General features: G+C 40.8%; 1 protein-coding gene across 2 annotated transcripts in view; it reads right to left on the reverse strand.

Annotated features, from left to right (window-relative positions):
• Positions 1-416: 416 nt before the first annotated feature.
• LOC146700216 (rho guanine nucleotide exchange factor TIAM1-like) overlaps positions 417-25,912 on the reverse strand; it is a 50,781-nt gene continuing 25,285 nt past the window's right edge. For both annotated transcript variants that reach the window (XM_085470312.1, XM_085470311.1), the window contains exons 11-29: positions 25,700-25,774; positions 23,018-23,188; positions 21,678-21,782; positions 20,616-20,697; positions 20,271-20,357; positions 18,196-18,408; positions 17,116-17,249; positions 8,294-8,518; positions 7,937-8,005; positions 7,700-7,825; positions 7,318-7,426; positions 7,008-7,187; positions 6,736-6,854; positions 6,525-6,633; positions 5,001-5,059; positions 4,576-4,672; positions 3,654-3,741; positions 3,046-3,218; positions 417-2,798 (exon numbers count right to left, since the gene is read on the reverse strand). In XM_085470312.1, the coding sequence (XP_085326438.1) occupies positions 2,167-2,798; positions 3,046-3,218; positions 3,654-3,741; positions 4,576-4,672; positions 5,001-5,059; positions 6,525-6,633; positions 6,736-6,854; positions 7,008-7,187; positions 7,318-7,426; positions 7,700-7,825; positions 7,937-8,005; positions 8,294-8,518; positions 17,116-17,249; positions 18,196-18,408; positions 20,271-20,357; positions 20,616-20,697; positions 21,678-21,782; positions 23,018-23,188; positions 25,700-25,774 (2,853 nt within the window). In that variant the 3' untranslated portion in view covers positions 417-2,166. The remainder of the gene's footprint in view (positions 2,799-3,045; positions 3,219-3,653; positions 3,742-4,575; positions 4,673-5,000; positions 5,060-6,524; positions 6,634-6,735; positions 6,855-7,007; positions 7,188-7,317; positions 7,427-7,699; positions 7,826-7,936; positions 8,006-8,293; positions 8,519-17,115; positions 17,250-18,195; positions 18,409-20,270; positions 20,358-20,615; positions 20,698-21,677; positions 21,783-23,017; positions 23,189-25,699; positions 25,775-25,912) is intronic.

The raw sequence follows: 25,912 nt of genomic DNA on the forward strand, positions 1-25,912 counted from the left end.
GTGATCTAAGACAACCAGCTAGCTCAACCTGGAGCCCTGACAAACAGCCTATAGACAAACTTAATTAACTCGGAAAATGACCAGCCTGCGTCTCCAGAAATAGGCCTCGGGCAATGGTCCTGGACAAAAAATAAAGGGGGGGAGGGGCACCTCGTCTGATATGAATACCGAGCAGAGTCGTCTCCTTGTAAAGTTTTTTTCTGTGCCACACATGTAGAATACCTGACACTCCAGCAGAAGCAAGGGTAAATGTATCCTTGTATCCACAACAAGGATACATTTTAAACAGAATTGGTGTGTACAGCTTCTTTGTGGGGAAAATTAATTACGACAGATAATGCGACAATAAATTGTGGTTGTTGGCTGCAGAAAACGAGTTCCTTTGAAAATGAAGAAATGGAACATTCACACCAAACTACATTTAGAAAAAGATTTATTTTTACATTTAAAAAAAATCAAAAATGCTCCACAGTTTTAAACGTACAAAAGGGATGGGGTCGGGGGTCAAAGGGAATCATTTGCTTCCAAGGACAAGTGATTGTACCTCAGTCTCAAGACCGTACTGACCATTCTGAGCCAGCTGGCTAAAATCTAAGAAACCAGCTTCATCATTAAAAAGACAGAATTAAGAAGAGAGTATATCATTTCCATCCATGTTCCCTTCATTCTGAAACGTAGCTGCTTACACATCCCCCCGACACACACACACAAACAGTTGGGTATTAAGTGCTTGTTCAATACATCCATTAAGGTGCGCATGACTATGTTGAGCACAGCAATCAGCAGGTTGTTATTGTTGTGACGACAAAGTGAAACAGCACAGCCTGGTGGACAGGAGTAGTAACGCAGAAGTGGAAATATATATAGAAAATGCCACACGACAAAAGTCAACGCAACAGATGAAAGCTGAGGATGACGTCTGAATCCATTAGAGCAGTTGTGGGCAAATAATTTCCCTCAAGGGGCCACATGAGAAGCTGGAACTATTGATTAATACTGAGCAGAATGGATTTGATCAGTATTCAATTTGTGACCCCTGACGGGAGGTGAATCGCCCAGTCCTGTATTTGAGTGAAGCTGGTCAACTGCATGACTGCCCCCCCCCCCCTTTAAATTATAGTACAGTCACTAACACGGTCCTTTCAAACACAAGAGACAATTCAAGTAAACAGGACTATAGAAATTACTCTGGTATTTATCACAGACATGACGACGACATGGCCTCAGTGGCAAAAAAAAGAAGAGTCCAGAATAATAATGGACTTGATGAAATCAATTAGTTACCAAAATAAAAAGACATTTTATTTGAGAAACACAATTAAAGACTCATCATTCACACAAAGGGAAAAATAGAAGCTTGTTTCTGGCAGCAAACACACAAAAGGTAGTTTGTAACACTGGGCATCTGTATGCGATGTAAACATTGAAAAATTACAGTATTTTTTTGAAGGCAGTAATTAAATAAAGAACAAGGTAAGGATATGAGAGGGGACAGTGATATTTTTATACAGCTATACAAGTCAACAGCACTCTATTGTTCTCCTGATTATACACTGTTGTGTAGCTGATATTAAGTTAAATTTTTTTTTTTTTTTACAAAGCACAATAAAGCTAGTTAGATGTCACCGTCCTCTATGCAGCAGTCGTTAAGCCAAAAGCCCCTGAAGAAAAAAAACGGAAAAAAAAGTAACACACAGCCCTTGAGTGTTCGAATACAAACGTCAGAAAAATATAAACACCCACATTCCTGTGTTGAAAAATAGACTTTTTGGCCTGAAGGTCACAGTTCAGTGGTGATGTCTCCTCTGTAAAATGTGTGCGTGGTGCAGTAGCTGCCTTTACTTTCTGTGTCTGTGCACACATGCACTTACTGTTTGTTTATCCACATGAAGACACGCTTGCTCATTGACTCGCGTGCACATCCAGTGCTGTGTTCCTCATATGTTTACCTGCACTTCCTTGTTACTTTTTCCCCCCCTCTGGGTGCTTCAGTACTTCAGGATTGTCAGAACACGGGAGGATGTGGGTGAGGTGGAAGGAGAGGGTTGTGCAGAGATACAGGCAGGATTTGTTGAGGTTCCCCAAATTCTACACTTTTAAAGCTTTTATCTGTCCTCACACCTTTTCTTTGACTCCTACATTATCCTACATAATCTTCATCATCTATCAGAAGACATCACTGTTGGCAAAGTCGTCCCGCCGCACCCAGATGACATCGTGGTCCTGGTTTGTGGCCCCCTCCACAGCACACTGCTTCAAGGAAGCGACCTTTAAAGTTGAGGTTGCACTGCTCGGGAGAGAAGCACCGCAGGAAGTAATGGAGTCTACCAAGCTGGAGTCATCCCCATGCTTTGTTCGATCAGCGTCCTCCTCCTGCGTGATCTCACACTCTGCTCCTCCATTCAGGTTGATGTCTTTGCCCTGTAGGTTCAGTCCTTTCATCTGTTCCTCCAGGTTGTCCAGTTTCGTCGACATGGCTCGGACAGACGTGCAGTACTCGTCGTCGTCGCTCAAAATGTCCGTCTCCTTCACCTGCCCGACATCGGTGCCCTCACACTGATTTTCATAGCAGCCCAGGTTGAACTGCTCTTCCACCCAGCGGTCCGTGTCCTCTCCCTGAGGTTTGCAAGGCTGAAGTTGATCAGACAAGTCGGATTTGGAGCAAGGGCGGGAAGAACGAGACGAGGGGTCTTCATGAGTGCTGTTGTTGTTGTCTCCGTGGAAAACCAAGTCGGTATCGATGGTGATGCGGTTCCTCACCAACCGCCTGCGAGCTAGCGTTTGAGATGGAGCTGAGGCTAAACAGAGAAAGACAGGAAGGCGTCACCAGTCAAGGTCATTACTCTCAACCCAAACTAAACTGAGAAGATTTTAGTTAACTGAAATAAACATCAAATTAGACTTTTCCTGTCTTTCCTAATTAATGCCAAAATATGATGCATTTATAATAAAAAGTAATATACAGAACTATAATCAATCTGTTACTGCCTAAGCATGTTTGTCTGCATTGCTATTGAAACAGAACATATATTCAAACTCTGTCACCTGCTCTGTTCATGGTGGGCCGCACCCCTTTAAGGGCAGAAAGACGCTTGCCCCCAAATGGGACATACTGCTGGCTGGGGGGAAGACACTCTGTCTTAAGCAGCTGCCGTCGTTGCTTCTCCCTAAGGATGGAGTGAACTGCTTTCAGGAAGTCCTTCTTACTCTCTGGAGAACTGCAGATCAGACAAGAAAACATGAAAGACCATGAAAATATTGTAAGAGAGAGGTAGCTTCAGTTTGATGGGGTTCTAACTCCCCCCCACAAATCTTCATTTTTGTAACTGCTGGGGGTCTGCTAACTGTTTCATGCTCTTATTTTAAAACCAGAGCGCCTAAACTTTGGAACGCTCTTCCTCAGCCTATCAGGTCAGCTGAATCAGTGCCTAGTTTTGAAAGACTACTAAAAATAATTTCTATAGGTTCTCTTTTCTTCAATCTTTTGCCAATTATCTGTGGCCTTTTGTGTGTATGCAGGAAAAAATGACCATGACTTTGTGAAACATGTATAAATATGTACATTTAATTTAAAAAAATGTTTTTTTAAAGTGCTATACAAATAACCTTATTATTCGTGTTCATACGTTTTGAATCTGTATGTGCAGTTTTACCTGAAGCACAACTGGAAGCTTCTCTCTGGTCTTCCTTCAGATTCAGACCTCGTGTGGACAATTTCACAGTCCGCCGTGGCCTCTGAGTCTGAGAAAGGCCCAGAAGAGAAAAGATGTGAAATACATTTGCAGAAGTATTCAGTTAATTTCCATCATCAATTTCTTTTCCCTTAACAACAGGCCATTAGGCAGATAAACAGCCTTGTTTGGGCTGAATCGCCGGAGGGTGATTTAAAGTTCACTTAGGACACAGAGAAGAAGTGAGAAAGAAGGCATGCAGATCTACTAATGAATATTTATCTGTTGTGTCTACAAAAGGTTATTTATTTTCTGCAGGAGAGGAAAGCAGCATCACTGACAGGCCTCCAAAGCATCTTAAGCGTCTGTCACAAAATGCTGATTTATAACCGCGGTTATTTTGGGGAACAGGGTAACATGCAAATGATCTTTTCAATGATCTTGGCATAAAAACTAAAAAAAGAGCAATTTTGCCTTGGATAGTCTGGTAATGGCTTTAGGCACTTTAAGGTTAGGCTAATTAATGCATTAAACAAGTCATAGCCTCTAACACATAGAAAATCCAAAATCCTTTCATGATTTTTTCTCGTTTCTTCATGAAAACACTTTTATTAATGTAAATTTTGAGCTTATCGCTACTCTTCCTAAAAAAAAATAATAATAAAAAAAATGTTGATATGTTGTTGTCCAACACATTCATACATTATAGACTAATGGTCAAATAATACATTTTTATTGCACAGGTCTTCTATTTGAAGATATGCTATAACTAAATCCATGTGTTTCTGGTGTAATTAGTCCATTCATGTTTATGTAAAACTCCAAATCAGTCCTCAAAATGCTAACAGTACCTACGGGAAAATATTAAAAATTGCTGCATGTTAGTATATTTAAATATACTCACTTGGGAGGGTTCGGACTTGCAGAGAATCGGTTGCAATCATGTGACGGAAGCGGATGGGATCTTTTTCATCGCCCCCAGACCCGCGATGAGATGCACCCTGAAAGATAGAGACTGGTCAGATATTTAATGCATAACCGCTGCAGTGCATCAACATGACAGCAGAGAGCATCAGAGTGCAGGGAGAGAGAGGGTTCATTGAACAGACACAAGTATCTACTATACTGTACTATGGGGAGCGTGCACACACGCAGTTACTGCAGCTGCCAATAACTGCCCTCACACAACCATGAAACATTAGCTTAATTATTTCTGTCCCGCATGCAATGTAAAAAGAGAACACGTTAAAAGCACTTCAGAGGATGTGCACCCTCCATCACTGTGTCTTAAAATGCAATTAAAATTAAAAGTCCAAAAAAGGTACTTACAATTTTTTTCCTGTGCTTAGAGCAGTCCTTGTAGACAAATACAACTGCTGTTTTGAACACTGCATGCAGGCAGAGAGAGAGAGGGGGAGAAAAGAAGTGAGAGAATTGATTAACAGGGTCTGCATTCGTTCTTTGCGCAACAAGCAACTTCTACTCACTGTCGCCTTGCCCAAGAAAGCACATATAATAAGCAGATGTAATATTTATTGTCAAAAGTGTCTCAGCTGAGTGCATTTTAAAACACATCCCAGGCACTTCTGAGTAGGTGTGTGAGAACTGCATATCACACCATTAATAATCACTTCACCCAAAAAGTGAAAAACAATGTAAAGATCCCAGTTTGCATGACTGGGTCCATTTGCCCATTAACTGAAATAGCACCGAGCAGTACCAAAGCCTGACAGTAAAGCCTCACACGAAACAGTAAAGTATTCATAAATGCAGAGCAAGTGCTCTTTCATAAAAATGTAACTGCATGTAGCTCCTCTGATAAGTTTAGAAATGTTCATGATGAACAAGAATGTCATGGCAACACTGGTTTATTTTCTGGGATGATATTTTTACATCTTTGACATAAAAAAAAGGTGCAAAAGTTGTGGTTTATTACATACATGACAGGTTCTGCTTGGTCACATATTTGAAACAACTTGTTTTGGCAGCATCAATAGTTTCCTGGGAAATACCCAACTTTCACAGACAGACCACATATTTGCCATCATTTGTGGAGACCGTTCTAAAATGTTTATCCTAGCCCCGTTCATCCATCAGTGCAGGTGTTCATTGAGTTGAATGCATCACCTTTATCTCTCCAACATACCTCCAGTCTCTTTATCTCATCTGACCTCAAATTTATACTGGGTTCAGTGCAGTTAGCTGCAAACTCAGGTTCCTCTTAAGGATCCTGACCATCAGAACCAAGTTCTTCTGCGCTGAGGGTTGTAGATTATTCCGAGAGATATTCTTGAGTTGTGTTAATCTTCAGTCATATCTACACTGAGTTTCTGAGACTTTCCCGTTGCACTGTGTGCCAATTGAGCCAATGAGAGTTGTCAAATTAACTCTTTGAGGGTTGCGATAGAGAAGCTACTAGCTGTGAACTGTGAGGACTAAAGGGGAGTTAAGAACAAGGACATTAAGTAAAGTTAAGTAGCTTTCAGCACCACTGAATTAATAATCTAAGTTTACGTCATTTCAATTTAAAACAGGACGGCACATTACTTAGCATTAGTACTTGGATCCATTATGTAAATGTGACAGCAATTTTTCACCTGTGCATAAAGACGCAAACTGTATATTGACCTTTTTTGATTATTCATAAAGAAGAGCTGAGGCTGAAAATGAAACCTATGATAACTCAAAATGTAGACAGTTGATCAGTTTAGGTTTGTAATCACATTAAACATCAGTACAACAAATCCCCACTTTATGGAGACTCTGTTATATTGTAGGTATATCTCTGTGTTATGTAAGGAGGTATTCCCGGCAGCCTGAATTTCAGGTGGTATAATCTACATAAAACCGTACCAAAAGCAGCTAAATCCGGGTCCTTTTTGCTCTTGGCCAAAGAGGTTTGAGGGTTTATCCATGCCACTGTAGAATGTAGTAAAAGATCCCCCATCGAGAGGTCAGCCACCTGTGATGCATAAAGTAAAAAAAAACAACATGTTAACAAAAAAAGCAAATAAGTCACAGGATCATTCACTGGGCTTAAGGCTGATACATTAATGTGTTCTACCTCTTTTTTATCAGCAGTCTGCTCGTTGATCAGCTGGTCAAAAACAGCGCCGTACTCCTCATGAAGCTTTTGCATCTCATTGATGTGACTTGCAACTTTGTTCATGGCCTTAATTGCAACTACATGGGGCAAATATTTATAGTTAAAACCCCAAATCATTGATTCACCAACACCATATCCTGAATATACAAAGTTCTATGTAGCAGGCGAGTAGATGATGATGTACCATTTCACCACAGTTTTAAATGCTCAATGAAAAAAAGGATACTTACCATCCAGGTGGTAGTGTTCCTCACTGTCCGGGTCAGTGAGAGAATAGAGCTCCCTTAGCAGAAGTGGATACTTCAGCACTCTTTGGATTGGTTTGATCAGGTAAGACTCGAGAGTGGATGAATGTTGCTGTCTGGGATTTTTCTCAGCCAGGAAGGCCTTGAATTCTGGATCGGTCTTTGCTGGAGGAGCGGAAATTTAAACACCGATTTATTTTGTGTAAGGCACAAGGTAACGCAAAGACTTGCTTTTAAAAATAGTAAGGGGTGACTGCATGCTTGGCATGAGGCAAGAATCTGTTAATGTTTTTACCTTTAGCGAGGACCTTTGGGACTTTGGTGTGACTGGCGCAGAAGGCGCTGTAAATCTTAAAGCGATCAGCATAATACAGGAATGACCCACCCAACGAGAACAGCACCTTCTGCAAAAACAGACGAGCATAACATACAATCATAAGATTATATGATCGCATTTAAATGATGGCAACGCACATTATGTGGAAATTCCAATTTTGAGAAGCTGCTAAATAAGAAAGAGTCTCAACTTTTTCTTTTTTTTTTTGACTAACATAAGCTCTTTATTATGCGTTATACAAACAGCAGTACCAAGGGGGAGTGTTCCCTAAATGAGACAAAATAATTAGAGGATTTGAAGCCAAATGAAGCAGTTGGGTCTAAAATCAACATTCATTCACCTTAAATTGCTCCACCCTTTCCAGCCTCTCCTGGTCTGGCATCAGCCTGATTCCATCTTCCAGCGTGCGTAGGAACTCCACCTGGAATTCCACCATCTCTCCGAGGTTACCAAACAAAACGTCCAGCTGCAACACACATCACTGTCAGCACTACTTTCGAGCAAAAATCGTGTATAGGTTATGGTATCTAAGCAGTTTATTTCAATTCTTGGATAATAAATATCAAGTGAAGAGTACCTCATCCTGAGTCAGGAAGCTCTTTTCCTGCAAAGGTTTCAAGTAGCGCTCTATTAGGCAGTTCAGATCCTGAATGAGACAGATATAAACAAGATCAGCCTGTCATCAGATGCTCGAGGAGGAATGAGGCATGTCTTGTGTCTGTTGATTTGAAGGCTATTTAATGAATCATTTGCAAAGATTTTAAAAAATAGATGGAAGTCAACCGCTTGCGGGTTTCAACATAACTCACACTGACACAAAAGTATTTCAGCGACGATGACACAGGAACACACTTGGCAAAACATTTGTGAGTCTGAGACCGTAGCTGCATTCTTGCGGCACGCTCAAAGAACACTTCAGAGACCCTGTACTCACTTTGACATAAGTCTTCTCCGTCTCCACCAATTCATTGATGACCTTGCGCAGTTTGTCAGCGTGGGAGAGCTGTTTCTGTGTGGCCGCGGCTGCTGTGGGTGGTAAAACCGACACAGGGCTCGGAGAAAGGGATGACGAAGACGATGAGGAGGACGACGACATCGGGCACTCGGGGGGATTGATGTCATGAAGGCCGCGGCAGAAAACAGTGACCTGCTCTGTGCTCTGCTCAGAAAGAAAAGGAAGCAGAGCATGCAGAATTTTTAAGGGACCGCTTTAAAAACCACTCACAAAAATTAATAAAATAACTAAATGACTATAATATGTAGGTTTATTTTGAGACGTACGCATTCATCATTAACAAGACATTAAACGCATTCCTACAGTCTGCTATGTATCAAAGACACCAAACATGAAGTCTAAGGAGCTTGGAAAGAAAAGAGTCTGGACTTTTTTAATTTGCTTGAAGACGCCTCACCTCTCATCCGAGAAGCTTCTTCAGTTCTAGGGTCAAATGAGGGTCCTCTTTTGAGGAAGAGAAAGAAGCCATCTATGTCCTCTGTGAACGACCATCTTTGAACAGAGGCGGTGGCTTGCGACACGAACTGTCTGCCATCCAGTTCTGAGATCCCTTCCCAGACGCCTTAACGCCCACTCACATCCTGGGCCATCTGACCTCAGGAAATGATAGGGTGTGGTTAGGTTTCACAATGAGCCCACCCGAAACCTTGGCTGATTGTGACCCACACCCATTTTGACACCTTGGCTCGTGCGATTAGGTAGAGGATCATTAGGGGGGTCCATTGTCCCTCTTGGGGGGATACTCCCACAGGGTTTAAAACTGGGACTCTCTACCATTTGACCCTAGAACTGAAGAAGCTTCTTGGATGAGAGGTGAAACGTCTTCAAACAACTTAAAGAAGTCCAGAAGCTTTTCTTTCCAAGCTCCTTAGACTACAATGGCCTGGATGACTGAGAACCTTCACAGACATACCAAACATGAAGAAACCTGCTAGATTCAGATTGTTAGCAGACCTAATAAGGGACTTGTCGCCTCCTGCTCCTTTTCTGCAACTATAAAACCAGCATTCTCTGATATTACTCTTAGAACTTGTTCAGTAATGACCAGAAACACATGTCACACATCATCCATAACATTACACACTGGAACCAAATACTGAGAAGAATATATTATGAACATGAACACAACAGAGCGCTGCATATTGAAAAATGGACAAAGTGAAAAAGCAGCAACATCCAAACCAACAGGCTGAGTGTGTTTTTAAAAAAAATCTAATGTTCTACAAGTAATACAGCAGCATGTCTCCCTGCTGCACCAATGGTTATGAGTCTTTCCAGCATCTGCCAATACTTTCTACAACAGACTTCCTGTAGGTAAAGAGGTGTCTCTGAATTCAAACCCAGAGTTCAATAGTTTTCTTTGCAAGCCCAGGCAGGCTGTCACAAGGACTGAGTTCTTCTGAGAAATCTAGAAAAAAATAGATGTACATGTGCATATTATAGATTCTCTTTCTAACACCAACTATAAGAGAGCTCAACTCTAAAAATCTCATTAATTACCAGTCCTCCTGTCCAGAGATGACACTGAACCTTTATTGTTTATTTCCAGTGTACATGTTAATCATTTATAAAGCAACCTTTAAAGAAAGGCAAAAGAATGTAATCGAGAAGAAAACTACAGGTAATTTAAACTCTAAGGGACAAACAAAGACACTAAAACCATCACAAAGTAAAACTACAAACTGAGTCGTGTCAAGCTGATTGATGATGCAAGTTTAAATCTGTATTATCTGTAGGCAGCACAAAACAGGTTTGATCCTATTTCAATCGCCATTTACTTAAACGGGATGCCACCAGTGTTACTCACGGAAGCACTTTTGAGAACATATGTTACAAAACTATCATTTTTATGGGTTCAGTGAAAGTGTTTACTTATTGTAATCTCTGATATGGCAGTACACCTCACTGTGTGCTGCTGATAGCTGATTTACATAAACTGGTCAGCTGGGGAAGTAGCTTGTCTTTACTGATTCAATGCCTTGTCTCCTGCTGGACTGCAGCAATGACAAACATAATTTTCCATTGTGGTATTCAAACCAGTTTTGCAAGTTTGCTATACACACACACACACACACACACACACACACACACACACACACAGCAGAATTGGGCAAACAAAGAGATTATCGACAGTCCTCCTATCACTAACTAACTACAGTCACAATAATAAACACTTACCACAAAATGAACTAAAAGTCTGAATACAAGTAAAATGACACAGGTAACTGAATTTTGTGTAGCATCCAAATAATTTACATTGCTTACAAAGGTAATAACCGCATTAAAAAACATATCCACAATAAGGACCCTTTAAACTCCCCAAACTGACCTTACACATCGCCGAGAACAAGTTTTATCAGACATTAAATCTTGTTCACCGAAAACAGAATACTAAGGACCGGAAAAGCATGCAAGGATGAATGTGCTGCGATCTGTGCAGTGAGAATTCCTTCGTGTTTCTAAACACAACAAGCCGAGCAATGACACTGCCATTTTTGGCCCTAAAAGCGAGGTCTCGCCCTTGACTGCCGAGTGGCAGATGGGGCAGTGGCAGAGACAGATGACAAGAGATGGGGAACGAGGAAGGAGAAGAAGAATGGCAACATGATGCCGCACCATGACCAATAACTAACTTTCACACTGGCAATCTAAGTGACATAGAGAAAATTGTGAAGAGCATAACTAATAGGATTCAATGACTATTTATCTGGGGTTTATTTAAACCCCAAAACAAACAAGTGCAAGCTTCGATCGCAGATTCTAATGTGCAGTATAACAGTCATTAGCTCGTCCAGAATCGATGCCATTTTACTCCCCATGCCACTGAGATATAAACACGATATAGTAAATAATAATAATGTCTAAAAAAAAAAAGGGTAGCTCATACACTCAAAATGTGTCATAAGATACAAATATTACATAAAATATTAAAAAGGGTTGTACAACTAGGGATTGCACTAAGCATAAGCTTAGCATTGCTGGTACAATACCATGACATTATCACTAACCTTTGTGGGATTGCATCCACAACACAAGCCACCTCACACACTCACACACACACACTCACACACACACACACACACACACACACACACACACACACACACACACACACACACACACACACACACAGCTCACCAGCTGTAACATGTCATAGATGGATTCGGTCGGTGGCTTAGAATTTCTTCTTCTCCTAAAAGCGGACATCCCGGCAGGTGAAGTTTCGACGAGAAATCAGGTTTTCATTTCCTGTCCTGCTTTTCAATTCCAGAGTGCTTCCACTCTTCCTCTGCCCCGGGAAGGCTGTGTTTTTCTGCCCTGTGCAGAATGTAGAGTTGCCGAACTTGTCCAGCTAAACTGATCAGAAGTGCTAAAGGAGATGCCTGCTATTCAACACTCACCCTGCTCTGCAAAACACTGCAGCTGGTAAAATCATTACTGTGGCAGCTGAACAAATGGGTCATTAGGCAGACTGAACAGAACAGATTGCAATGAACAACAGCACTCCCATGTCACCTTATCCTACAGCGTCTATCCAATCACTTTCTATTTTTTCAATCCACCGGCTGTCTCTGCATGCTGCCCTGAGCGCCAGTCTCCACTCTCTTCTTTGCCTCGTATCTGTCCTCGTTGCCTCTTCCACTTTTCTGTCCAGGTGTTTGAGAGGAGCGGTGGCAGGCGGCGTAGAACAAAATATTAAATAACAAGATCAAACCTCACACCCTCATGAGAGATGTAAGAAGAGATGGGAGGAGAAAGGAGGGAGGAGAGAATGGGTGTTGAAGAGGCAGTGGGTGGTGGGAGCCAAACACTCCAACAGGCATCTGCCTTCTCTCTCTCTCTCTCTCTCTCTTTCTCTCTCTCTCTCTCTCTCACTCATCACTGCTGAGAAAGACTTATGTCACTACATGCTTGTATTTGAACTTGCGCTCCGTTTGGAAATGGGTTTTAAGAAATACCGTGGTTAACGCAATTATTTCTAGAATAACGACAAAAAGAACACGTGGAAACCAACTCAGAAAAAGTTTGTGCCCTAATGCATCAACTATGCATCCCACAGTCAAACCAGTTCTTGCCATTTCCAGAAACTATGTCACACAGGTCAGAATAAGTTCTTTCTGAACATTGAAAATGGCAAAAAATAAGTATATTCCACATAAACGATAAACTTTAATCCTTTTTATAAAAACAACAGTTGGAGTGGAGAAAGAGAGTCGCAGCTTTTCTCCAAGTCCAGCACATGCAGTCTTTATTAGCACAGTGACTAAATGTACTATATCCTTGACTCGGAACAGACAGGGAGGAAAGTCTAGTATGACAGAGGAGCATGGAGGCAAGCACAAACCTGCTCTAACACCCATCAGCTGAAACCATGCTGAGCGAGAGCCAGAATAACCAGAGATTGCTCATATCCACACACTTGGCACACAGAAGCACAGCACACACATCATTTCACAGCTATGCAGTGAATTTTGACATGCAATAAACACACACACGTATAAGTAAATGGAAATGTCTAGCAATTCTTACGGACGTGCCTCCAATGCCTCCTTGCACAGTGTTTGTCTAAAAGAACAAGCATTTACTTGTCAATATTTGAGCATGGACAGGAAGGAGGGAGGGAGGAGAAAGGAAAGGAAAGGAAAGGAAAGGAAAGGAGGATATGTCTTGAAGTTCAATTTCACTGGAGATCAGGAAAACATGCAAATCCATAAATCCCTGCAAGGACTGATGGGATATACAGAGAGAGACTTAAATCATATAATCTGAAAGCATGATTATGTTACGACATGAGTCTTCATAAATCTGCACAGGAACATTTCGAATTCAGAGCCGTGGATTTGCAGACTACAGGCTTCAACTCAAAGTTGTAATGGGTGAAAAAAGTTAGAGGCACTTTTTTTATTCCCTTAAACAGCAGCAACCAGCCAGTTCTGATAACACAGCATTAGAGGATTAAGTCGTGTACATTTGAATTTATTTAAATTTTGGAAAACCATCAGAAAGAATGTGTTTTCTTGGTGTGTGTTTACCAAAATATTCTAACACTAACATACAAATTGATGTGTTATTTCTGCATCCTCAGTGTTGACTTTGTGAAGATTATTGCTGCCTTAGAGGCTTCATAAATCAGCACAGTGCTCCCTCCAGTGGAATTTCTGTGGAAGAACAACAGCATCTGAGACAAAGGTGAAAAGGCCCGATTGGAGGGAAGGGGGGCAAGTGAAAGCATAACTGAAGACTTGTGCCACTTATACAGTCATAATAGCCAGAAGCTATAATAATTATATTAAACAAATAGACTAACTCCAAATGAACAACTGGAATTATATCATCAAGAATAAATCAAAAACAAACCTTGATAAAAATTGCACACCACCCTTCAAACACTGAATAATGTATTTTCTATTTCAAATGCCCTCAAGCCAAACTATTAGACATTTGTAAATTATTATCACACTTGTCAGTGAGGCTGACTACACCTTGGAGAACACTAGCAATCACCGACATCTCTACTATCACCGTTATCCTGAGAAATCGGCGCTTTTTTCTCTGGTCGGTTTATCATAGCAGGGAGGTTGCTCTGTGCTTTGTCTAAAATAATGAACATTCCCATATCCCCCGGCTAGCCAGACACTCATTTATCTCCACTAAATGATGTGAAACACTGTGGAGAATGGAGTAATTAGAATGTGGGGATAATTAAAATTGTCCCACTTTGCCTCGTTTTCCTCACTCCTCTGCCACCATGGCACCGCAGGCGCTGGGTGAAATGAGGTAAGACGCAATCCGCAGCACTTCGAAGCTTTTCCAAACAGGAGACTTGAGAAACAAAAGGCTGATCAACATAAAGAAAGGACAAATAGTTTGGGTGAATGTGTGTTTGTTTTTGAAGAAAATGCCACAGTTTTGGCAGTCTGTGGCAAGTTTGGATTGAGCATCCAAGTGTTCAGGCTAAGGTCAGTGCCCACAGCCGGCTGGAGAGCTAAGGGAGCGGGGCTGTTTTAAGTGCCAACGGCATCCTCATGTTGTTTATGGTAATGAACAGCAGGGGGTTCGTGAGGAGGAGGGTGGAAAAAGACCCAAGATCAGAATGAAACTACAAGGACAGAAGGAAAGAAAGGGCATTCAAAACAAGACGGCAGATGAAGGTGCTGGATGAAAAGAAAAGAGCTGCTGTGTCTGATGGTCATGGTCACATTGTTGCTCTCAATGTGGAAAATAATATGACAGTAAATCAAAAATCTAAGGAAATTAGGGGTACAGCAAAGGTAAAGATGAAAGGAAAGGATGGAAAAAAGCAGCAGGGCACAAATCAGACAGCTCGTGTTAGACGAGAGCAGGAGGTGAAAGACACAAAGGTGAGATGAAGATCACTGACTTAACACTTGTGTTCTATTCTTGTTTACTGGTTTGCAGTGAATATTTTTTCCTCTTATAAACAATCCCGATTAGTCAAGTACATTAGTCTGTATGGCTGTGTGGCTGAAAGAGGTCGATTCCCCGAAAAGGCTTTGGATTTGTTGGCCATATATTTCGGATCCCAGTTTTGACTGATTACTGAATTTAACCATACAGCAGATACACAGAAGAACAACTGTGAGGTTAAAACGGCAAAGCAATTTTCAATGTTAATTAAAAACTGCGAAGAGTTTCAGAAAGTTTTGTGCGGCATCTTCAACTAAATGTTTTCTTTCATCATGAGTTCAAATTAGAGTCTCATCTATATCAAGAGCAAGGCAAGCTTTTCTTTAAGTATTTCACTCACTTCTAAAACTGGCACATTGGAATCATGGAGGAGTCTTCACTGAAGCTGCATTTGACCTCACCCATTAGCTCTCCCTTGAGATTGAAACTCATTGACACAAAATGAAGAGTGAATACAGCGATGTCCCTTCCCTTTCTTCTTTGTTCATGCCTAGGTTATCAACACTGGTCCAAAAAAGGAAAAAATGTTTCCGGTGGTTACTGGCTATCAGACAGTGCCATGGTAATGGAAGTGACAAGCGTATCAGAAGGAGAGTGGATGGCACACGGCCTGTCCCAGCAATCACTGCGTCGACCCTGATCAGTCCAGACATAATCTTAATTAGAAAGTGATGCTGTTCACTCACCTGTCTCCAGTTCAGTGTTCCAAAACGCACACTCGCACCCAACACGTACTATGTGCACATCTGTTAATGTGCCAAGACACATACACACTACATTTTGCTATGAATACGGTGCTGCTAATGCAATATGCTGTCAGCACCACAGAAAACTGTTATCGGAGGAAGAATATGGTTATGATTACAGTGTTAAATCCGTAGGATTCACAGACTCACTGTAACCATCATGTTGGGCTTATATATGCCCTATATATTATGACTGTGACAACAGAAAATCCACTGAGAATCTCCCATCTTTTTAGACCAACACTTTTTTTCTGGTTTCATGTGACATGCAGAAACAATTCAAAGCAAAGTAATCAGAAAATCCACACACGTTCCTGCATTTAACAGGATCTGGAAAAATTACACAAAAAAGAGCATAAATCAACTGTTGTGTGTCTGTACGTATTTAACTGTGTCTTGCTACTACAAGTTTAAAAGAAACTGAAGCGGATTATTGTGTCATTGTGACCCCCTGTGGAAATGACCCATGTGGTCATTGCCAACAATGCCATTTCACAGTTATTCAGTGACCCCTATGTGGGAAACTACAAAATAAAGAAGGTCAGTTTGTATTCTGCATCATATACATGCATACATATCCTTATGGATTGGCATAGATTAGCAAATCACTAGCTCATTAAAAAGGTATAGTTAAACACCACAGTGTGCATCAGAAACAACTAATTGTGAGTTTTTCAGCAAAACAATGTTCTTGGATATTGTAGGAGCTGAGATAATAAATCATTCACGCAGAGGGAAAGACAAACTATTCTGGAGAAACACACTGCATGCCTAAAGAAATAAATAAGAAATTTGATATTACAACATTTTTGTGACAGCCTTTTGCAAAAATAGCCACACTGCTGTTTTGTTATGTGGCGTTTTACACACACCTTTTTTTGTATGTGTAATTTTGCCCATAGTGTTATTCCTGTATATAGTCCTGTATATAACACAAACAATAATTGGTGTATGTTTTTTTTTTAATGTTAAACTAGATACCTTGTATATAACATAACTTGGATACATTTGGTTGTGTAGATAGTGATGCATTTTTTACATTGTTTGATCAATTGTAACCCAGGGGAGATGAGATCATAGTGCATCTTTTCTTTAGAAGTCTGAGGAAAAGCATCGCACATTAAGTATCATGCTAGGGCTTACTGGTGTGCCGGTCAATCACTTCTCGTATCTGCTGAATTTTTTCATCCAGCACTCATTCTATTGAACCTTTTATCTTTGTTCAGACTTAGTTTGGCAAACTCTTCCTATATAAAACATGAAAGCAAAGCGACTGCTGAAATTTGTTCAAACATAAATCCAGCCTGTGTTGGATTGTTGATCAAATGATTGTGTTTTCCTTTGCTGTCTGGCATGAAATGTAAGAAATGTCCCCGAAGATGTCAGGCTGCAAGATGACAATGCAACAAATCAAAGACTAAGAAAGCTAAGACTAAAGCTGCCAAAACATCAAACACTGAGCACCAAAAACTCCATCCTCTGTTGGGCTAAACTGTTATTTTTGCATGTCTGAATTTTTTACCTGGCTTGGTGTGTGAAACTGTGGCTTTGTAAAACATATCTTACTTTGTATCCAGTCCCAATGCAAGTTTTATCTTCCGGATGATCCCTGTGGCTCTGCAAGGACAGACAAGGTTCCTCCTCATAAGTATCATCTGGGCTCTCCAGTGGCAAACCTGACACATCATCCAGGATGTCTTCTACAAAAAGGACAAAAGGCAAAGCTGACAAAGAAGACTACACATACACATACCTATACCAAGCTGCTTTCATTTATTTGTGCACTTCATCTGCATTTACTTTGAGAGCCTGGGTGAGTCTGGCTGATTTTTAAAAGGTCACAAGTATGTAGTCGTAACTTTTTAATGAAAATAATAATTTAATAGCATCCTCTTTGTGTTGGATTAAAGTGACAGCAATTAAAGATTCCTATAACCTTTAGTGTTTCTTATTATGATATCACTGTTTAGTAAAATTAGTTATTATTCCTTCCATTTTAAAGTCTCTGTGCTGAAGAACTCTTTTATACACCTGTGTCCTCAAAGCATGACATCATCAATAACCTCCATCTGGCTGCTTAAGTGTTTTTCTCTCCATCTGACCCTTTGCATATGGCATATCCTGCATGATGACAGCTCCACGCTGCTGAAGGATTCATATTAATATTCATATTGCTCCGAGTTCCAAACAATGCCAGCTTGTCAGGCTGCGCATTGCAAGTCCTGGTTTATAAGGAATACAAATGATGCCCTTGCACAAATAAAAAGAGCAGGTCAAAGGAAGGATGGCGGCTGCCTGCAGGTTAGTTATCAGACAGCATCCATGCATAATTAGTAGATCGCCCTGTTCACCTCACTGCATGCAAAAGATGTATCTGAAACCTCTCTTTTTCACCACAGAAAGTTGGGTTTTAGAGGGTGAATGATCACGCAACACAAGATATGTGAATGCAATGCTAAGGACAAAAAAAGGAAGAATCATTTTGTTCTTTTTCCTTTATTGTCATTCATTCAGAACTATGCATGTCTAAGTAAATATGTCAGTATATAAATATCAACTAAGAAAAACTGCTTACATGTAGATTATTTTAAAAAGCAAACAGCTTATTCAACTGATCCCCAAATCTTTTGAGACAGGAAACCTTACCTTGGCTCTGGGAAAAAATGTCTGTGGCTAGGTTTTGTTCCACTTCAGAGCGCCGGGGTGGACAGGAGCACACCATCCGAGGATCCAACTGGGGCAGGGTGCTGATGCTCAAGGTCAGGGTTTGGTTTGTAAATGCAGACATCATGTCATCCTTCTGGAGGGCAGATGCCTCTTTACCATTAAGTAACAGAATCTCATCCCCTGCTTTCAAACCTGACAGAGAATCGGGCAAAAAAAATGTAACAAATGTGAAATTTCACTAAGCATATGGTAAAAAAACAGTTTAAGAAACAAAGTCAATATGAAATAAATTATTGTAGAGAAAGTTTTCAAACAATGCACAGTCAGTAAAAGCATTATCTGTGAGTTCATGACCCAAAAAACATCCAACCAACAGCAGAATTCCTATGGGCCGCTCAAAAGCACTGCTCACAGATGACTTATGTAAACAAAACTTTTGCACCATACTTCCCAGCAGCACCTCGGAGACTAATCAGGTGCTCCGAGATGCAAATGTGTTCCATCACATCAAAAATGCATCCTTCTATGATTGCTTGCCTGAGGCAAATACTGATCTAACAAGACGGGGTGGGTTTAAGAGGCAAAGTACAATGTCTGTCTATTCCTGTCCTGTCCTGTCCTGCCCACTGTGTGTATACGTTCTTCATGGTACAATAGGTGAACAAACAAAACACTGGAACATAGCTTCAGTTTGAGCCTTGCTCTTTGTCTTGCTGCTCCTCCTCTCAAGCACCTGTGCCCCATTCTGTTAATTGAGAATCATCACTCAATCAGCAATCCAATTAGCAGCTAACCTTATCAATAAACCCAATTGGCTGTGACAGCTGTTTAGAGATGTGGCAGCAGCCTCATCTCATCTAGTAACACACAAGGGGATTTTTGGACATGTTTTGACTGCAGTCATCTGTGAGTATGAGCTTATCTTCCTATTTCAGTCTCATTTTAAATTATTTGCTGCAACAAAGACAGCAGCGACATTATTCAGTAGGATTCTCATAGAACAGCAACACACAGTTACATACATATAGACGCATAAGGCACACATTTAGCCTTAAGTTATGACCTAGTTGTCTGAAATGTGAAGTGTCAGCTGTAGCAGAGGCTTTATTGGGCAGAGAGAGGTAACCCCTCTGGTCATATACGGCTGCGTGTGTATGCCTGTGTGCAATGCATGGATGTGCCTTTGTGTGTGCTGCTGTGTGAGGAGGGGAAACGGGAATTACAGTGAAAGAGCGAGAGCGGGAGTGAGAGAGAAATAGACCCTTTGGGGCTCCTTGTCCAGTGCTGGCCTGGTTTCTGCATGTACCCTGCAGAAAATCAAGCGTGATGTCTTTCAATTCCCCATTCACTCTCTGCACTGTTAATAAACCACACACATACACACAGGCTCATCACAGTGTTCATGTGGACCCACTAAACTGCATCTAACTCTGTGATTCAGCAGAATATCGTGCCCAGATTGCAATAAGATGCTTTGTCGTATGTGGATGCTTCAATCTTTTTCTACTTCTAACATCAACTGAGTCCTGTGTCTTTTGGCAGCCTGCTAAGATAGCAGCTTTCAGATTGCTAATACACTAGAGGGCACAATCTCACACTTGAGTAACCTTGGTCTGACCCTGGGGCTTAGTTTTGGGGCATGTTATTTTCTATACATTAGTGTTGTATCTACCAAGCAGCCATATGTTTCTCAAACCCATTAGAGTGTCACTGTCTCAGTTAGAAGATAGGGACCGGTGAAGGGGGAGGGGGGGGTTGATCTCCAGACCCAGCAGTGCAAAGCAGAGAGTAGAATAGAAAACAGCCACAAATCAACGCCTTATAAAATCTCTTTGTTCTTGTTTTATGGTTTGTTTGTTTTTTTTATTTTATGGATAAAGGTTTTGGAACGTCATGCCTTCAGAATAAAAGCATAAAAACATCACTTTGGCCATTGTTCTTGACTCTAGCATCTCTTGGCTGGGAATGCGTTCTCTATAAGCATCACTTGTAAGTGTGCTACAGTAACGGGTTAATCTCCTTTACACATGTCAACGTATGCATAAAATGTGTACCTTTCGCTGAAGCCATTCCTCCTGCTTTCACTTCAGTAACTTGGAGCTGCTGCACCCCATCCTCCTCTAAAACTGCCACAGAAAAACCTGCAGACATAGATAGTTAGACACAGAGAAATTCATTTAATTCCTTCGGTCGTCTTTGAAATATTTCTATTTGACAGCGTAAACTGCTGTATAACCACAGCAATTAAATCCACTCCATATCATGTGTGCCCTTCATTTGGGTAATTCCCTTTTATTCATTAACAAAGCATGACTAGATGAAGTCCATTAGAAAATCAATTTGAAACAGAATTTATGGGTGTGTCAAGAACTGACTGCTATTGTCAGAAATAAGCATACCATATCCGTTGTTGCAGAACTCGGCTTTGTCAAACTGGACGACTTTGGTACTTTTGGGATAAATCTCAATCTCTTTGTAGAGCTGTAAACACACAACAGCACATATATAAATAAATAATTGTAATTAAAGAGAAACAAACAAATAGAGATAGATATATCTATATATAGGGAAAAATGGATGGGTAGCAGTGTTGTTGGACAGATAAGGTCAAGGTCATGCTGTTGTTATTAATAAGAAATGAACAGGTTCATGTATTATTCTGGCTCCTTAGCCAAGCAATTGTATCTGAAGGTTGTGGGGTCAAAATCCAGGTCAGGGCTATGAAGTGAGTGGGTGCTCAGACAAGACCCTGAGCTCACAAAAGCCTAGAACATGGACACAGCTGTGTGTATGCAGCAACAGACAGGAACAGAAGTCCGCAGTGTGTAGTAGCCTTCACTGAGGAGAAATAATAACGTAATATCATAGACTAAGGATGAAAGCGGGTGAAATGAGTCACTGATCAAAGCAGGAAGATAAAAGAGCTCTTGAGGAAAAGAGCGAGTTATAAAAATGATTGTGCTTTGAGAAAGATTTCAGTGTATCACCTACAAGGCGCAATCAAAAAGAGGATTTGTTTTGGGGTTTACAGCAGATGAATAATGCGGTGGTGGTGGGGACTTTCAGTGAGTGTGACTGTTCTTATGATAAATAGACGCACACAAACACAAACGGCGACTTCGTAGTGCACACAATAGACTTGAAATGCTACTTTGCATAATTTATAGTTTATGCAATAGTGCTTCTTTTCCATCCTGGTGATTTTGTATGCACGGCAAATCAAAACGGCAACCAACTCATGAAAAATGCACAAGCATTCATCCATATCTGACAATAAAAATATGAATAAGAAGATGGCAAATCCAAATAACATACTGCAATAAACTTAGAATCACACAAACAGCATAATAATGTGTGCTGCATGTCTTTGATTAACTTATATGGATATTTAAACCTAGGATATTCACCTGGTTATTACTTAAAAATATATATCTAATGTGGCTTAGTGTGTATTTCCTCACCAGATCGGAGATGTCCTCTTCAAATGTGGGAACATAATAAAGTATTTGGTTGTCAACCAGCACCTTCAAACGCAGGTAGTGGCCAGAGGGATCGATCTTATGGGTCTGGGGGCAACAAGAACATATTACTTGTACATGCGAGTACATGTTTAAGCTTTAAAGTATCTGGTGACTGGCAATAAGGAGAAAGGTAAAGAGAAACCAACATAAAGTGTGTCATTAAAATGTTATGCCACCGCCTACCACAGATACTTCAAATTTCAGTCCACTTTGACATCAGTTCAACAAATGACTGGAACTCTATTCAAAAAGACATTCCCTATATTGAGTTTTAATAATAGTGCTGGGGAATGCTGTCTAACATGCTGGTCCAAAATCATGGACGATGATGATGATGGATGCTCTGCTTCACTCTGTTACGTTTGTGACTTGCATGCACATATGCGTCATTAGGCAATATTACGCCTATTATGTGTCTCTTGCTGAAGCCAATTAAGGAGAAAAGGTAATGAAGTTAAAACAAGTGATGGACTGTGAATGACAGCAATATACAGTGTATCCTGAAAGGTAAGAGCATTATTAAAAGATCTGTGACTCTGTGAGAACTGTCATAGAAGTAGAACTGAAAGAACTCGGTTACATTCAAATTCATATATGTACATTGAAGAAGACCGTATATGAACCGCTGATAATGTGCATCAATGTGCTGTCAACAATGACAGCTGACAGTAATATGGCAGATCTTCATTTTCCTCATATAACTTAATGGTATTCTGACCTCTCTACAGGGCTGTGTCTAATTTCTTAATACCTTGGGGATTGCCTGTGTTTTGAAAAAGCTGTTGAGAAGAATTAATTGCATTCCTAGCCGCTTGAATGCTGTGTGTGTCATTCTGCGTCTGCAAGCTAGCAGGTAATAAAGCTGCATATTGGAGGTGGGTGACAGACAGCCACACTTCCAAAGCCTCCAAATCACAAATGATTTAGTGATCATAAAATCCATTGAGAATTTGCTAATTAATGATGATTTATCACATGAATCATGACATAATTCTCTCAGCTGCCTTTACAGGTTTAAAGTATCGGTGACTGTATTGGTATTGGCAATATTGGCCCTGTATTTACTTTGGATCAATACTAAAATTTGCAGTATTATAAAGTGCTACTGTGTATGCAATAAAAAGAGGAAACATTGTGCAGTCTGTCACTTTGCAAACTGTCAATCTAAAGTACATCAGTGTTACATTGGTGATTATATGCAGTGCACTGTGTAAAATGCATTTCTCTTATGTGCAGTCTCTGGTAATGCAATATTATCAATGCTGTTTTTAATGGCCCACCTTGCAGACAGTGTTCAAGACTTCCAGTGTTGTCTCTCCGGGCTGTATGACGGCCAGGATGGGCTGGTTGTTCGGCAAACACACCCAGGAGGGTTTCAGGTACTCAGGAACCCAAATATCACTGTCTACATTTTGCTGAGGAAGACTTTTCACAGAAGCTTCTCTCTCCTTCTGAAAATAAAAACAAGCACAGACACTCAGCAAGTTTAAGTTTATGCATCTTTGAGCAGCTGCAGTGGCAGAAAGCATAAACAGACAAGGCAGATTTAATGCAATCGTGAAACTCACAAACAGTAATTCAGTAATGACACTTGTACTGCAGTACAAGCTTTTTGCATTGCATGTAGCACATGTTATATAGCTTACACTTGCATTTTTATGGGTGTGTTACTGTTTTTAAAGCATAATCTGTAACCTTTCGGCCCATCAGTCTGACCTACAACAATCTGGCAGCCTTGTCAGCCGCCTTGCTGGCTTCTATTCCCCCCATCTGTAATATATCTCCACCTATCGAGTAACAGCATCCACATTTATTCTTTCATTCTTCTATCACGCCAGCCTCCAATTAATCACTGCCTCTCCTTCTGGTGCCCTTTCCCCCTATCTGTACATCATTCCATCAGCTCTCTCCTCCCCATCTTTCATTCACGCCATACAATCTGCCGGCAGTTAACAATCAGGCCCGGTGGTCCCTGTCGAAATGAACTTCGACTTGGCTGTATCTGTACGCGTGTGTGTCTGTGTGTGAATCTGCGTGGTAGAGATAAAGTGAAACAAAGAGGGAAACAGCCACAGTAAACTACATGCAACAGCACATTTTTATATTCACAAACACAAACAGGCCACATGCGCAAACAAAATACAGACGCGCACACATTATCTCAGACAGACAACAGACTGGGGGGCCTGTAAGTAGTACCTCCCCCAACTCCCTGAACTCCCAGTCCTGCTCAGCACCATCTGGCTCCCCTCCTGGCCTATCTAGGATGCCTCTGCTGGAGGGTGGTGATGGTGTGTGTGGGGCGGCGGGGTTCTCAGATCCCTGCTAAACTCTCCTTTCCAGCTTATGCTAACAAAGGGATTCCCCAGAACAAACAGCAAATTAAAGCTGGGAAAGTCAATCAGATGTGAACATTTGGAGCTATTCTTGCTGGAAATGCTCAATGAGGAAAATCTTTGCCACTGATAAAGCATTTCCAGCTCTAGTTTACTGCCAACTACAGCACGTTACATCTTATGCTTTTCTTTACAGTCATCCCATACACTGCCAGCTGAAGCCTGGCGTGGGTGGAAAAAAAAAATTGATCTCTCTTTGTGCCACTGGGGGCCTGCACTGCCAGAGCAGGTTATTGCTGCAGACTTAGCTTCTGTCTGCTTGGTTCAGACTAAAGCCTATCTTTTCTCTTCTCCTCATCTCTGGTGCTTTTTACCAGTGCTCATAAAATATGGATCCAGCAGGCTTGTCCTATACAACCTATGTGCAACTGGACATTTTTCCTTAGAATTCATATAGATTTGTCGCATACTGGAAAACTACATTGATATGGTTGTCTTAGGAAACATGTTTTTCTTTCTTATGATATATAGCTAATTATTTGCAATTGTGTGCAAGTGTGGTCAGTACAGCAGTTACAAGAGAACACAGATGGTGTGAAACCAGCGAGTCCTATGGTAGCAAATGTCTGCATATTTGTTGAAACGTCAGAACACTAATGATGTGAACATATCAGATTAAATTTGTCTCTGTGGGATTAGCAGACAGAAAATCCCTCCAGTTGATAGCCTTTTTGATACTGATAAAGATGGAATTGCCTGAAGCAAATTAAATAAAGGGACTCTGTCCACACTGCTCAGAATATTAAAAAACTGCTGCAGAAGATGACAAGGGTTGTTTATTCAACACAAATAAACCTGAGCATTGTCCAATGACGCTGAGAGAGACACAGATATTCTGCCGCTTTTAAAGCTTTATGAGTCTGCAAATGTCTCCAATCACTCTTCATCGAGGAGAGAAGCAAACGTCTGAAAATATTAAAGCAAGGGCTTTAAAAACGACCTAAAAAAAATGCTCAATGGTGCAGAAGGGTGCAGGGATTTTGTGCTTTCCCTTAGATAACCCACCCTGCAAAGAGCCAGAGCCCCAAAAGGATCTTAGTTAAGTGAAAGGAGGTGGAAAATCTAGTGATGTAGCTGGCCTCGGGGTCTTAAGAAGCCCATTACCCATTATACAAGAACAAAGATTCATCTGATGCTCCAGTGATTTTTCCTCTTGGTGTATGCAAAAAGCAAACAATGAGAAGAAATGAGTCCACAGCCACACGAACTCTGCTGATTTGTGGTGAATACCAAACTAATAAAGGGAGGAGGAGCTTCATGTTTAGCCTAAGGGAGGTTATTACTGTAAATGGTGCAATGTGGTTGTCAACTCCCTTTAATTTCTTGATGGGAAATGATTGCACTGTACAGCAGAAGTGGGAACACGCTGATACTGGATTATATGTATTTAGCACTTAATTTCACCCAGTGAGGAGACGTTCAGCTGCACTATTACTTAATGTTCAGCAGAAACAGCAAAACTGCTTCATCTTCTGGAATGTTAAAAGAGGGCAGACATAAAATATTACATCGACAACAAAATGTAATCTAATGTAGGTTTTTACACAAACAGAGTTAAAAGCTTACAGATTTTTCACTGGAGGAGTCTTCGAACACCTTCTGCAAAGACTTTCTCACTGGCTCCGCCCCATCAGCAAACACCTGCAATAACACAAAGCACCGCAAAATTAAAACACACATAAGTATAGTTATTACTTTGACACCAAGAAGCAGTTTCAAGCATAAACTTACGAACACACAATATTTAGCTGCAGTAGTATTTATATTTATTCACCAAAA

Source organism: Copadichromis virginalis, linkage group LG10 (assembly GCF_057382275.1).
Source record: "Copadichromis virginalis isolate Kocher_CV1m ecotype Utaka linkage group LG10, C_Virginalis_male_GT1.1, whole genome shotgun sequence".
Taxonomy (NCBI): domain Eukaryota; kingdom Metazoa; phylum Chordata; class Actinopteri; order Cichliformes; family Cichlidae; genus Copadichromis; species Copadichromis virginalis.